Genomic DNA, 16382 nt, shown 5'->3' with positions numbered 1-16382 from the left:
AGGTACCTATTTAAGTAGTTTGGTTTAGATCGCTTTCTTAAATACAATGTTTAACCTAACCTAACAAAGGTACCTATAAACTTGTTTAAGTAACACACATACCTAATTCAACAATGCTCTATTAAGTACCTACTTCAAATGCTTGATCCAGTACTGTTTTGCATAAGTATTTAAAAAATTCAAAACCCCCTACGCTATTATGCCAAAAAAACATGCCAAAAATCATTTAGACGGTGCGAGAACTCGCATGCGAGTTTCATTACATTGCGTCATTTGATCGGTCGGCTGAATTAATGTAACCTCAATGGTCCGCAATGTAACTAAAATCGTATACGAATTCGCGCGCCGTCTAAATGAGCCTTAATTTTGGAAAAGAGCTGATACCCTTCAAACTGCTGGGTCGATTTCTATCAAATATAGCTAAGAACCACGTAAAAAAAGCCGCATCGAAATCGGTTCATCATGGAGCTATGATGACACAGACAGACAGATAGACATTGGCGTCAAACATATAAGTAACATCTTTTTGGGTTGGATCTAGCGACCTTCACCAAGGAATTTTAGCCGAAGGGTACCAAATTTCGGCGGTGCCGCGGCCGACTCCCTGATACTGCGGGGTTGCGTTATGCATCGCAATCATAACGTCATGTTTAGTGTTTAGTTTATATTTTTATAATGTAGGTATGCTAGTTTTAAGGTATTTATGTATGGGCCACTTAACTAGTTGCCATTCATTCATTCAAAGAGAAAAATGTTTTTTTTTTTACGAAAAACACCGTAGTAGACTTAAAATTCTTCAAACTTGATATATTTTTTAACAGTTCCCCTAAATCTATTTTACCCTACTAGCAACAAACACTCGATATATAAATTAACCAAAACGCAAGTGTAAATCAATAGTGTCGATGTCGAAACACAAATCGATCGTATAATTACCCCACTATTTGGCCCTATGCTTGACTGTGGCAAACAAAATCATTTAAACGTACAAGCTAAAGTGAACTTTAAATGCTTGCAGTTAGGGCGTTTTTCCTTTGAATTACAGATATGCAATCTCAGCCCTATGCAAAGGGCGTTCGCGTCAAACAGGTTAATATTTAAAAGGTTGTTTCAACAATATAAATTTAGATGACTTTGTTAGAAAGTAGAGACGCAGAGTAAAAAACTTTGTTTACATACAAAAGCAATTAAATTGACTACATTTTATAAGTCAGAAGTCGTAAGTCATTTATTCATAAAGCTAATTTACACGTTAGGTTATACTGAACTTCTGTGCACGACTTACCTACATAGTTTACATGTCACGTCTGGCGTGTGATTTATTTACCTATATTTGACAATACAAGGCAAATTACCAGATGATCCATTTTAACGTCTGTCAACCAGCCGGCCGATCCCACCGGCAGCGGCCAAGGTGGTCAAAAATATCTGACCATGCATTTTAATGTCATGATAATAGACGCGTTGTTCAGATATTTGTGAGTACCTATCTCGGCCGCTTCATACTTCATATATAATATTTAAATTTTGTTTTAGAGAATAGACGAGGCCAAATGATAGGTAACTTGATAAGACACTACACTTTCTTTGAAACTATATTAGAAGGCAAGATCGAAGCTAGAAGAGGAAGAGGAAGACAACGAACAAGCTATACACACACAACAACTAAAAGCAAAGGCAAATGTCGTGTCTTACAGGGACCTAAAGAACCTGGCCGAGGACCGCGAAAACTGGCGCATACTCCACCGACAAGAGCCATACCAGCCAAGAGAGATTATGATTATGATGATGATGGCGTTTTCTATCGATTGTCAACTCATAATAATAGGACCCCTGTCTCAAATGAATATTTTGTCAAATGATCGTCCAAGTAAAACTCTAGACTTTCAGGAAAAGTAAAACCTTATGTAAAACCTTCTAGAAACTGACGACTAACCAAACCGTCTCAAACATTCATGAGTCCTTGCTCTATTCAGTTTTAAACTTCCTCTTCCAACTTTAACGGCATGTTTACCGCTGGTAAACATATAAAAACGTCGAACATAAGTGCCCGCAAGTCGATTGTAAATTCGGAACGACACGCATCGTAAAGCGAGGCTATTAAAGCACCGTCCCGTGCTCTTTATAGCACAAATCGATAGCGTCCTGGGACGCGTTTCCATTGTGACACGTCACGAGAATCGCGGATAAGACTGCCCTGTAAGGTCATTAACTCAAGGCTCGGAAAAACGCCCGTCATTTAAAAAACATAACCCTGTTCTGTACCAATTTCAACGATTAAATGTGACGTCCGTAGACTGGGAACAAACATTTTCGACTCATAAATGAGTGAATTATGGTTATGTTTTCAAAATAACGGGCGTTTCTCCGAGCCTTGGTCATTGTGAATACCGTATTATATGTTTAGGTACATAGTATGTACAACATCATAGTATATGACAAGATTTTTCATCGCAAGTAGATTTTTTTTTTATTTACACAAAAGGTACTGCTCACAAACAAAATTTATGATATCGCCAAACTGTAACCAGTTTGTTGGCGAATGAAGCGCTCACTTAACTAATCGAATCATGCACCTAAACAAAACAATTAGTACAAAACAATAGCATTTAAACAATAGGTAATCCTTATTATAATCTAAAAACTAACATGCACACATATGCTTAACAAGTTAAATAGGTATCACAATTTCCAAAATTTCCAAGATACAAATGTATGTACAAATGCAAGAGTTAAAAGCGATGACTGCGATGAAAGAGCTTGTAGACTACGGAGACGTATAAAGACGGTCTCCATAATGACCCAAGGCTCACCCTCAGTGGCGGTTTTGCAGTCTTTGCCGCCCTAGCTCGAGCCTACTCGGCCTTAAGGCAAATCCGCCACTGCTCACCCTTTCAGGCATTATGAAGACGTGGCATTCAGCGCCACGTTTGGGACTGTTTGCTCTGCACAAAGGCCTTTAATGACGGATATACAATAACAGTGGAAACGCACCCTGGTAGTGGGTCACCCTTTCAGGCATTATGAAGACGTGGCATTCAGCGCCACGTTTGGGACTGTTTGCTCTGCACAAAGCCCTTTAATGCCATACAGCCAAATAATAACGCCAACTTTGAAATTGGGGACACTATCCTGTATACCTACTTGCACACCTCATCCTTTAGACAGACTTAAAAACAGTTGATTCTTGGCTAAATAAAGTCTTTAAGGCTAAGAGTAAGTACCTATTATAAAAGTAAAGGTTCCGTCACACAGGCGCGTTTTCCGGGCGGGGCGTGAGCGTTTTATATGTAAAAGCGGCGCGCCCCGACACGCCCCGCCCAGAAAACGCGCCTGTGTGACGAAGCCTTAAGGCTTAGAACTCACAGCGATTAATTTCTTGCGTTTTCAGTCTAATTTCTTGCGGTTTCAGTCTTGCAAGTGCGTGCGCTAATGAAGCGTGTTGTCCGTTACATTATTTGCGGTTCTGAAACCGCAAGAAAGGAATCGCAGTGCGTTCTAAACCTAAGCATGATATTAAAAGGACTGACGGAATCAGAAATTCCATCTTGCGCTTCAAAAGCAAAATAGCCGACGTAGCCTAACAGCCGCAAAGCTTAAATGGGACTAGGCCGGACACATCTGCCATATGCCAAACGACTTGTTGGCCAAGAAAACTACCGAGTGGACACCAAACATAGTGCGGCGTCACGGCAGACCTCGAAGGAGATGGCGGCACGATCTTGACGTCTTTCAGAAAGATTGGCCTAATACCATAGAACGAGACGTGTGGAAGAAAGAGAGGCCTTTGCCCAGCAGTGGGACACAACAGGCTAACAAATAAATATGTTTAGTTAGCCTACCTGCATCTCCGGAGAGCCTCCCTCGTCCCTTATGAGCAGGAGGTAGCTGTGGCCATCGATGATCACTTCCTTCTTGAAGCGGCCCCCTGGAACACCATAAAATAACGGTTATTTTCTTGACTTCGTGTCATATTTAACTGTCACCGCAAAGTCTACATGTGCAGAGTTTCTTAGCTTGATGCGACTCAAAGAGGGGGGTATTAGGACTACGTTACTGTCTGTAGCCACATAATACGTGTAGGTAAAAGGCTATCTAATAGCAAATGCAATGCAATGCTCTGCCGCCAGAGTGCAGCACTAGCACCCATCGTAAACCATAGAGTACCTTACCTATATACTATATACTGCAAGTTTTCACAGACAGTTAAAATATGACATTGATACATACACGGTGTTTTAACAAAGGGTCTAACGGGAACCACGAAAATCTAAACTCTAATCGCTCTAATCTGCCTCTTTATCGCTCGAATATGCAAGAGTAATACAGAGGTTAGATAAAAAAAAATCGACTCTCTCGTTTGCGTTAGACCCTCAGATTGTGACGGGTTGTGGAAGTGGCACCTCCTACGCAGAGAGTCGCGTAATATTCCCTATTGGTCTTGAATATTCGACAAACCATCAACAAAATCGATTTTCCGACCAACCTACCTATTAGCAACTATGAGTCCCTACACAAATTACCCGTCATTTCACGTCGAGTCATTATGTGGCAATCATGGTGAGCCATCGATGGGATTCTATTCATATAATTCCATCGCGTGGGTCCAAAAACGCTCGATAAAAATCAAATAGAAATAAAAGTCGTAACTGACAGATAAGATAACTAGTTATTGTTCGTGTCGTTGTGCGATCTAGTATCTGCCTACGCACAAAATCATAGTTCGTTGAACTTTACAATGTTTATGTTGTTTGTAGCGCCATCTATGAATCACTCGATCAAACAGTAAGACGCTAGATGCTGTGCTGCCATCTAACGTTTTGCATTGATAACAATGAACCGGCTAGCTAAGGAACCGTGTTTCAAAGTTTTGCCGATAGAGGCGCTAAGGAACTCACATTATTAATTTGATATGAATCAAATTGAAAATTTGTTAATAAATATATACCTTCCGGACTTTCTTCTTGCATGTATGCCCCTGTTAGATACCGATGGACTAGCGCAGATTTCCCGCTGTCCGGCGATCCTAAGACGCCAACTCGTAATTCCGTGACACCTCGCGCGGCCGTCCATTCTTGGCTATTCACGAATGAATCTGTAACAATATAAAAGAAACATTGAATATTTGTACGGCAGAGCTATCAAATCAATTATTAAAATGAATTCAATTCTTACGAATCTTACGATAACACATTTTATAATCCCTTACAATTTAATATTAAAAATGTTGAAAATAGCGCCATCTATTATGTATTAAACAAACTATAGGAAACAGCAGCAGCGGTGTAAGTGTAGCGGTGCGCCACCTAGTGGGGAGTAGCAACACTAAAAGTATTCAATTAATTCGTATAGATGGCATTATTTTCAAAAATGGACATTAAAGTTTCCCGATGAAGAATTAAAAGTTTTTAAAACAAATTATGGAAAACTATGGTGATTTAATGCAATTTTTTACTAGTTTTTCATACAGAATAGCAATAAATATCAAAATTAATTAACATTATCACAATCGACACCTGTAAGCTGTTACAGTAACCGCTAGCCGAGACTTTCACCAACGAGACTTCCTATTCTTAGGTAAAACCTAGTAGCTACACCGTGTTAGGATAAAAGGGCATAAACGCCAGTTACGTTAGTATGTGAAACGTCATTTTAAAATTAGATAACGTTGAGTTGTCGCGTAATCATTCAAGCGGGAATACTTACAACGCAACGGTAGGTAATATGCAGATTTCTACACGATAATTGTTATTTTATCGTACTGTTTTACAATACATAGGTATTAGCAAGTATTAGCATAGTAATATATTATGTACATGGTAAATAGGTAAGTAAAATATTACAAATGTAACATATTTCTACAGTACGCGTCTAAAAAAGTAGGTATATTTTGAAATCAAATTGTTTTACATATTATTATGTGCCTACTGTTATTACTGTTATTAGAGAATGGTAGATAACTACTTGAACGCTAAGTCTGATTCGTTTCTTTCGATGCTGACTGTACCTGAGCGCCTACCGCGAACCACGTTCGACGTGTTGCCTCTCTGTCGCACTTGTAAATTCGTACGTAAGTGTGACAGGGAGGTAACACGTCGTACGTGGTTCGCGGTAGGCCCTCTGTAATCACATCTCAAATCTCAAACTTCTAATGAACTGTACAGTCAAACACAAACTATACTATGTGTAAATTTCATTCCTTATTATGAAATAAGGAATGAAATTTACACATAGTATAGTACATTTACACTTTATGGCCATGAGGCCATAAAGTGTAAATGTGAATGTGTATCCAACTGTACCACGATAATGATAATACCAATAACACATTTGCGCAAACCACAAAACAACCACCAGAATATACAAACGAAAATCGCACTTATCTCCTTTGTAAAACTACGTATGTTAATTTTAAGTTCCTTTGAACACCGAGTTATAACGCAATGTCAAACATTAACATTGGAAAAGGTCGTTGGCAACAATAGTCGTTAACGTAAATACGGTTTTTCTGCGGTTTTTCATCTCGGTTAAACCGTAAAATCAAATTAGGCCTATTAAGGTAAAATTCTCATTAGGCTACATGGTAATGACCTGCAAAGTCCGAATTTGGTTTAAATAATACCAATATACTTACACTGTAAATGTATGTAAAAACATGTACTTATTCAATACTAAATCAACGCGTACGTGACACACATGGAGATTTACAGGCGACCCTAGGCTACAGTAACCGTTTACCAATCGGGCTGTTTGTTCATTTTCCACCGAGTAGTATAAAAAATATGTTTTTAGAAATAAATAGGAAAGCCGCAATCTAAGTTATAAATTATAATATCTGTATTATAACTTATAATACAGATATTATACAATAATATAAAACTTTCATCCGCGACGTGACAATGAAGTCTCTATCTTACGTCACAGAGCTATCTTACTGTCATTTGTCACACTTGACGTGTGGCCAGGGAGTTGGCGATATCGACAGCGATAGCGATATCCATAGACATAAAAGTTGAATGAATAGATTAATAAAAAAATTGAGTACCTACGCCAAGATATAAACTATAGACGACCGACATAAAAAATCACTAACATTTTCTTGCTAATTTTATAGTAAAAAACCATAGCGAAACTTCGCGAGTCTGCGCCGGTCCGTCACCGTAAACGCGCTTGCTCCTGATCACGCTCCTCGGTACGGAGTGAAACACGTCGAGCGTTTTCGACTTAAAATACGTGAGTGACCAGTTTTTGATATATTTAATATATTAAAAAAAAACCATAGATTTGATTTACGTAGCGAACGATGCATAGACGGAGAAATCAACCCCTAAGATGCAGTTTTCGTGGCCATACGGAAGCATTACAACATCTCTGTGTGGCAAATCGCTAACTTCACCTAGAAGGAGAATTGACTTGCTTTTATTTCATTCCATTGCGCTAACATTGAACAATGTTATGTCTTTTACATTAGTTTAGCCTATATTGTATGACATATGTTATTAAGAGATCTTTTAAACTTCTATCAAAAGTAGTTACCACCGTTGAATACAGTTTAACATCATTATAATTTTATGTTTTGTGACATTGTGGGCCCATTTGTTAAAATCTGTTCCTGATAATGAGATAAACATATGTATTAGGAATTGAGGGAACGGAGGGAACTCCAAAAGAGCCGCTCAGAGACCTACGAGCTACGTGTATAAAAAGGTCTCCTATTCCATTCTGTTTTGAATCTTTATTTTGGCAAATCAAAATTGCATTTGTTTTGGCAAGTTTTGATGTGTAAAACAAAGTGGTTGAAGTGGCTGGAGGTAAAACCATTCTTAGGTATAGTTTGTCAAAGGACTGTCTCATTTCAAACATAGACAGAGAGAATCATACTATCTTTGTCTTACACTAGTACTAGCACCCAAAAGAAAAGGATGAGTATAGTTTTCCTGGTTCTTACTGACTGGCAAATTGGTTTGACCAACTATATAACGATTTTTTTCCAAATGTAGCTGAAAGTTATCTGTATGGTGTACAAAACATACAAAAAATGTTCTATGATCTATAACAAAAACAAACATTATTCTACGTGTGAACAAAATCATTTTGAATATGCATTAATACGAATTAATGCAAGTCATACAAAGTCACGATGACACAGTAAAAACCATAGACTTATCTACAACAAACAAAATAACTAATTGTCTAACCAATATTTATTACTCGTAATTCCCAAGTAAAAACAGGTTTCCTATCAAACCCATTCTTCCCGAAACCAAAGCAAAAGAATTCCTTAACCATTCACTTGCCATCATTAACGACCGATTCCCGTAATAAATTACATTTATTACCCTAATATAAATCAAGCCTTTTTGACCCTAGACACTAATCGCCTTACGGGGTAAAAATTCATGGGGGTAAAATGACCACGCCTCCTCAAGTTTATTAGCTCGTAAAAGTGTGAAATGAGATCTGAACGCGTGTGTAACAAACATAGCTTTTAATATCGATTATTGGATTATAACCTTTAATCGTAAGGGATAAAAGCGTTGCAAAATACCTTGATAAATTGGCAGGATTGCTCAGAATTTAGTGCCAAAAGAGTGTAAGTGCTGTTAGAAAGGGGAGGTAGTTAAACCGTTTTGGAGGTGAATAGTTGGTGGTTCTTGAGTGAAGTGGGCTTGTGCTGGATTTATAGCATGTATTTAAGTAGTACTTGTGTTTTGGGGCTTGTTTGCGTTCTGAATATCGAATTGATGGGATAACTGGTACTGAGATGCTTTGCCAGTTTTGTAAAGGCGTTTTTTGACTGTTAAAAACCTACCTACCTGTTTGGATTTTGTACAGTATCAATACAAGTTGAGATATTTTTTACCACAACTGTGTAGATGTGATATGAAAAGAAATGACGTTGGTTTGGAATGGAAGTGAACATGATGGCAACCTACGCTGATTGGATTAAAAGTTTTTTTGTTAAAAGCATAAATGTATCTGGGAGACCGAGCTTAGCTCAGAAAACATAAAAAAATCAAAAATGCGCGTTTTCGCCCCCAAAAACCCCCATAGGTAATTGCTGGTTTAAAAGGTAAGAATAAAAATTATTTACCTTGCATTTTTTTATTAAAAACCTACATAATGAAAGGTTAATGTCACTTACGGTTTGCAATTAATATCAGAAACATAATAACTTACCATCATTCTTTTTTACGATTGTGCATGACATTTGAAATGGTAATGAACTTTAACGTACTTACCTATAGTAATTACGCTGTCATTTCCATTAAATGTCTCAAGGAAGTATTTATTTTATTATATGGTTAATTGTTACGAATATGTCGGAAGGAAACTTATAAAATCGGGAAATTAAACATGGTTTAAGCCAAAAGAACATTTATGTCTACATCATAAGGTATGTGAGGTCAGCATAGTTATATTGGTTCCACTATAAATGGCTTGCTTGGTTGTAATGAAGGAAAGAAAAGTTAATTAATAAGATATTGCATTATTGTTTATAAACATGTACCTATTCTATGGAATGGAAGTCATTTTGAAATGTGGTTTACCATACATCCTATTGAAAAATTCCACTTCTCAAAAATCCTGGCGCGTTTGTATAAAACTGTCATCATAACAATATTTAAAACCAGAATATAAAAAAAAACAGTTTTTTTAAATTCTGTCCCTAAGGGAGTGAAAATGGGGTTGAAATTTTTAACGACTTCTACGCAATATCGCGGACGAAGGTTGGCATTGGCACTAATATTAAAATAACGAACGGTATCGCTAAGAAATCCCTTTGAACTGATCAAAACGGTCCAAACTTGCATTCGAGCCCCTCAAAAGGAGGTCCCAAACAAAGCAAACAAAATTAATATAATAAAGGAACACCCACACAATAAGGTCAGTTTTTGTACGCTTTGTCAAAGGCCTGACATAAGTCGGGCGATGCCTTCAATTTGCTACTACAGAACATCTGCCCTTTACTGTTAGAACCTTTGTCCTTACTCTTCACTAACAAGTCTTAGACCTTAATAGAAGGGCATAAGATACACTGCTGGGCAGTTCAATGGTCGAACCTGTTGGCGTAAGTTCCATACATTTGTAACGTAAAATACCTTATGACGGCCGACGCTTACGTCGCTTAGCACCGTATTAGTATTAGGAGCGTCGTTAATAATAGCGTAAGCGACAACCGCCATAAGGTACCTTTACCTGTAGAACGTCACATTTGACCATTGAACTTTTTCTAAGCCCATAGTTTATTATTTAAACTTGGGACAGATAGTTTTTTCTACTTCTGTTACAATTTGAAGTGGAACAGATTTTTTCGAGGTTGTTTTATTTGAATGCGTCTTTGACGCTACTGGCAGATTTATTCATGATCTATTGAATAATACAACAGTATAAGAAGTTATCAATGGACATTTGGACACACATCAATACCAAGGCCCCATTAATACTATACCGACAGGCTTGTGTTAGTTCGCTGACACGTGCCCCCGTAGAGAGAGAGAGAGGCTACTCGTTATAGAGCGAAACATGTCTGTCGTGGCTTCCAACCTCCGTGGCGACCTGACAACCACAACTGACTGACATACATATTTGGAACTACGGACATTTAAATACAAAATTACAGACAGACCAGACAGACTGTTCAATGTCTAGCAATCTTCCACTTAAAAATACGTGAGTGATTAATAAATAATATATTGAAATATGAATGTGTCTCACGGTAATTTTGTTATTAAATTATTTAATTTAGAAATTAAAGACTTCTAAAATTTTCAGGATTTAGATACGGGAGGGGCTTGAATCCAAAGAGGGAACTCAGATGAAAAAAGATAATTGAAAACAGCCAGGATCCTTATCACATACAAGAAAGGCTCAAGTGTAAGTCATGATCCTTACCACACATACAGAAAGGTTCAGGTACAATTCCATTTCAATTTAACCATGTAAACACAGTAATTCAACCATATCAGTAAATCACAATCCAAAGCGAATCCATTGGAACAATCGTAATAGACCTTGGACTATTCTGAAGGTCGTAACACAATGGAAACCACGCATCACTGATTCAGAGGAAACGGATTTAATCACAGTTGTAAGATGTTAATAAATAAATAGTGCTCTCATGGTTTTGTTCCGTATTAAAGTAGATTAAAATGGATTGATAAAATTAAATAAATAAATATTATAGGACATTTTTACACAAATTGACTACGCCCCACAGTAAGCTCAAGAAAGCTTGTGTTGTGAGTACTTAGACAACGATATATATAATATACAAATACTTAAATACATAGAAATCAACCATGACTCAGGAACAAATATCTGTGCTCATCACACAAATAAATGCCCTTACCGGGATTCGAACCCAGGACCTCGGCTTCACAGGCAGGGTCACTACCCACTAGGCCAGACCGGTCGTCTAATCTACATAAATCTAATCTAATCTAAAATTGATGGATAGAATGGATGGTGGAATGAAAATGGTAACCACGACCCCTACTTTTTCTTCCAGTTGTTCTGAAAAGTTGCGTCTGGGTTTTCCTCTACCCCGCTTACACAAGCGGGGCGGATAGGAGTGTCCTATCCGCCCCTCCAGGATAGTTTTAAAGAAGTGGTCGTGTCGTATTAAGTGTCCAATCATTTTTCCGCGTCTATTTGCAAGTTTTCAGGATAATTCTCCTTTCATTCACTCTTCTTAGCACCTCCTCATTCGTTATCCTGTCTCACCAAGTAACCTTACAAACAAGAAGTTAATCACCTAACCATTCAACTACAGATATTATGTAACACCCAAACAATGTGGCGACCTTGTGCTACTCGCCTTGTCCATTCAAGCCAGGTATTGTTACAATTGTTGTCATTAGGCCAGGAAGCTTATTATTTTTTGTCTGGTCGTTAATTCGCGTGACTAAAACCGGTTTAGTTGATTAATCGGCGAGTTAAATAATTATCTTAAGTATTCTATGTGCTTTCACGGGCTTCAAACTAACTCCATTTCAAACTTTATCTAAATCAGTTCAGCGATTTTTCTTTAGTATATGACATCATATTCAGTACCTATACATTAAATAACTTACCTGTTAGCAACAAATATAATTATTTGTAGAACAAATTGATTTCATGCTTTGTTGTATGTACTGTACTTATTACTTATCAAGTTTCGTAGTCAATTTAATTTTCACGGTTTTCTTACCCTGCCCGATAAGGCACGAATCATTTGTTTTCTTCCACAAAAAACCATTTTCCCATATCTTTACAAATATACCTAACGAAGTAAACATAACAACCGAAGATAAACTTGTATTTAATTATCGCAACAAGTTTGCTTACATGGCAAATGCGACTGCAAACATAAGAGACTGCTCCGTTTTATCAAAGAAAACTAAACCCTGTACTTAACGATACAAGGTCTACTTTAACTCCATAAACCTATCTAAGAGAGTCTAAAAATAACCAGTAAACGCATAATCAAGAGTAATTTAAACGCTAAAGGCTAATCATAGAACTTTGTCGCTATAAGAAAGTTAATGCTCCGTTTGGTGGTATGTGTAACATGTTAATACGACAAGGTATTAAATAGGCTAGGCGCCAGTAATATTAACATCACTTAGTAGGTGCACCAGTGACCGGTATAATTGATGTCTAAGATTACGTATAGTATTAACTACTGTAAAGGTCATGATATACTGGTTGTACTTAGGCGATGTGCTTGTTGTATAAAAGCAAGTGGGACGTCGGTGGGTAAGTACGAGTAGGAGCCGTAGGAGGTGATAATGTGATACAAGTACTGTGATTATGGAACATGGTTTTAGCAGAACAAGTTGAAAATGCTTCCTTGAAGGCATACTTGTGAATAAGTACTTAGGAACCTACATAATGTCTTATGGTTAAGTAAGGGTTTTGCACGCAAACGAACAATATACAAGTTCGTCTGTCTATCATTACCTATCACCTGACCCTTAAGGTACTTATTACCACCTTATACAGTGTGTATAGAAGATCAGGGACCTTACCATGATGTCCTTATTGCGATTCTGTTTAGAACCTAAACTGAATTGCTAAGGGCATGCCAGGATCGCACGTACCGGCCGAGTAACAATTTCATACTTCGTTTTACTGTCTCACCACTCTACTCGGTACGTGTAACCGAGCCCTAAGGGAGGAGTTATGCGACTTATAATAGCTCCGTCCTTTAGCGATTTAGTTTAGGTCCTAAACAGAATCGCAATAAGGACAATCAAGGTAAGGCCCCAGTTAAGACTATCTAAGCCATCTATGGTCTATCGATGGTCAATTTCATTCTAAATAAGTTTAAGGCAAAAAAAAAAATTATACAAGCTTTTATCGCTGACTGTACTTTTGTTTCCACGGGCAACTAATACTCATCGAGACAATTCTAAAAATCCCAAACACAATAGGTTGCGTTGTTTTATCACATAGTTCCTATGGCTACCTCGTGTCTCCATCATCAGATCAGCTCGATACCATAATATTGCATTGTCATTAGACTTACATATATATGCAAGTTTTCAGCTTCATTGGAAGTTGGGAAATGGGGAAGTGGGTCAAATTTAACTTAGGTACTAGATTTAACCCGTACATACATATACATAGTTAAAGTGTCATTCTATGGAACTTGCTAACTATATAAACAAACCGCCATATTAAAATTGTCTCTAAATGTCAATTTACTAGTGCCTTTTGTTTACATAGTTAGCAAGTTCCATAGACTGACACTTTAGGTACTTAGGTACAAAAAAAAAATACTTACATTGCAAGTTAATTTACAGTACATATGGTGCTACTTTCCCGAACTAGTGTGGGAAATAGCACTTTCCGTGCGTATGTCGAAAGTTTAAAGTGCCATATTAACTGTAAAACGTTGTACGATACACGTGCGAATAGGTAGGTAGGTATCCGCATCCGCATCCGCATAAAATCGATGCGGATTAAATGCGGATGCGGATGTAGAACAGGTCGGTACAGGAACGTCTTATAGCATCGGCGTAAGTGCTATAGACTGCTAGGTAATTTAGTCGTTAACCAAAAAACCTATTAGAAATGAGCAGTCAAGCGTGAGTGGGACTTAATTTACGGAACCCTTGGAACGCGAGTCCGACTCGCACTTGGCCGGTTTTTTGAAATAAAAAGTAATATTTGACTTTTTTTATGGTACTACCTTGACATCCGCATCCGCGTCCGCGGATGTCAAAAAATCGGCATCCGCAACATCCCTGCTACGTACTTTTGTAACTTATACCACATGTTGACATGGCGCCAACGATGTTTGCAGCATTTGCACTCGGACAGTGATGAATGTCATCGTTGACTGTCGAGTGCGATTGATTCATTTTGCAATTCAAACGATTATATTACGTCAATTAGCGGATTCATTTATCAACGTGCTGCAGAACTGACATATGTTTGTGTACAAGTGTATGCAGTTGTGTGGTCTTCTTGAAAACCAATAATAGTCCGAGGCTGAAATGATGCCTGTCACCCGAGTTACACACTAAACTACTGTAAAATGCTCTAGTGCAGAAACATATCATTTTCTGCACTTCTTTTAGAACAACAATGATCCTCTTTCAGAGCATGAGAAATTGAATAGTTATTTACGATACAAGTGCGGAAAAGAGGAAATTCGAAACGAGTGGCGATGAATGAATGAATGAATGAATGATCGTTTATTTGCATTAAACAAGCGTGTATATACATAGGTGTTCAATATTTCATTACAGAACGGTTCTTGTTTTGCCATGACAGGCGTACAAATATTACTACTTACTAACTAGCTAACCTAACTACGAGTATGTACAAATAAAGCTAAACTTACACACTACGATTATTCATGCAGTTCTGTACCTACATAATACATTTTTAAATACATGTGATAACATTAAATTAATAATTAAAATTAAATTACAATTTACAATTTATTATATATTCATCTACAGAATATATATTATAAGCGATATATTACAACATTTACAACACGACCGAAGGGAGTGTTTTAAATTGACACGAGTTGCGAATTGCCTGTTCGCACGTGTATCGTACATCGTACAACGTTTTACAGTAATAAAACCATATTAGGGCCAACCAATAATAGGGCCATAATTATGTACTGTAATAGTTATTTACAGTACATATGGGGCTACTTTTCCGCACTAGTGCGTAAAATAGCACTTTTCGTGCGTATGTCGAAACTTTAAAGTGCCATATGTACTGTAAAACGTTGTTCGATACACGTGCGAATAGGTAATTCGCAACTCGTGTCGATTTAAAACACTCCCTTCGGTCGTGTTTTAATTTATCGCCACTCGTTTCGAATTTCCTCTTTTTCGCACTTGTATCGAAAATAACTATTTCGATACAAGTGCGAAAAAGAGGAAATTCGCAACTCGTGTCGATTTAAAACACTCCCTTCGGTTGTGTTTTAATTCCTTCCTATCGTAAATAACTATTACAGAACAATTTTACGCTACCTTTTTAGGCTATCAATTATGTCATGGTCATGTAGATTGATAATTTAAAATGTTTCTTCTTTAAATATTTGATTGAAATTAAAAATACAACACATACAACTTCATGAAGACCACAAAAGCAGTGGTTCAACTTAACTCTATGACAAAATTCTACTAACTTTTGAGACTACACAGGCTAATTGTTCCTCGCTATAATCCATTAAACTTCCAACCCAATTCCCCCATATACATAGAGTTCAGTTTCAGTTAACGCTATTGTCACAAAGTTGAGTAAGTTGAGGAATAGGAGAGTAACTGGTACGAGTAACTAGTGTAACTACCCCGGAATGAGGTAAAGTTTCCATTGTAAAGTTAACACTAATGGGCCAATTTGGAGTTCCTGTTGAGTTAGTACGGAAAGTTTAAGAGACTGTTGGTATATTAAAAACCTAGGCATATTAAATAGAGCTAAAGAAAATGAGGTAAGATTGTGTACTTACAGATGTATGGCATACTTGTTTTCCATCGTATTTTTTCGGAAACGTTCGTATTTGTCGTGCCACTTCAAACAACCTCAGTACTTTTTGTACCGACACTGACTGAAATAGCAAAACACGTTCGTTCGTATGTTTCCGAGAAAATACGAATAATAAAATAATTATGCACTACAGAAATAAAAAAAAACAAGCAACAACGGTTGCACTCCGGGAGTGCCGATAGAAGTGAAAACTCACCTCACTATGTTACCGACGCCCGGTAACACGATACATACGTTTATCGGAGGTATTCTATTTTTTTATTATATATTATTATCATTCTCAAATAAGATCACACTTTTTCATTGACATGTTTATTTACATACTGCCATGACAACGTCAAATTATTTGAACATAGGTAAAGAGTCTTGAAAAGGAG

At 37.3% G+C, this 16382-nt stretch overlaps 1 protein-coding gene and 1 long non-coding RNA gene across 3 annotated transcripts in view; one reads left to right on the top strand and one right to left on the bottom strand.

The window, feature by feature from the left end:
• LOC134649415 (uncharacterized) overlaps positions 1-16382 on the top strand; it is a 356591-nt gene that overhangs the window by 9091 nt on the left and 331118 nt on the right. The window lies entirely within an intron of this gene.
• The window catches only part of LOC134649372 (centaurin-gamma-1A), a 384793-nt gene that overhangs the window by 45398 nt on the left and 323013 nt on the right, over positions 1-16382 (bottom strand). For both annotated transcript variants that reach the window (XM_063504093.1, XM_063504095.1), the window contains exons 2-3: positions 4949-5095; positions 3843-3928 (exon numbers count right to left, since the gene is read on the bottom strand). In XM_063504093.1, coding sequence (XP_063360163.1) covers positions 3843-3928; positions 4949-5095 — 233 coding nt within the window. The remainder of the gene's footprint in view (positions 1-3842; positions 3929-4948; positions 5096-16382) is intronic.

This window comes from Cydia amplana, chromosome 7 (assembly GCF_948474715.1).
Source record: "Cydia amplana chromosome 7, ilCydAmpl1.1, whole genome shotgun sequence".
Classification (NCBI taxonomy): Eukaryota; Metazoa; Arthropoda; class Insecta; order Lepidoptera; family Tortricidae; genus Cydia; species Cydia amplana.
Note: the sequence above shows the minus strand (reverse complement) of the source record. Positions and strands in the feature narration are given on the sequence as shown.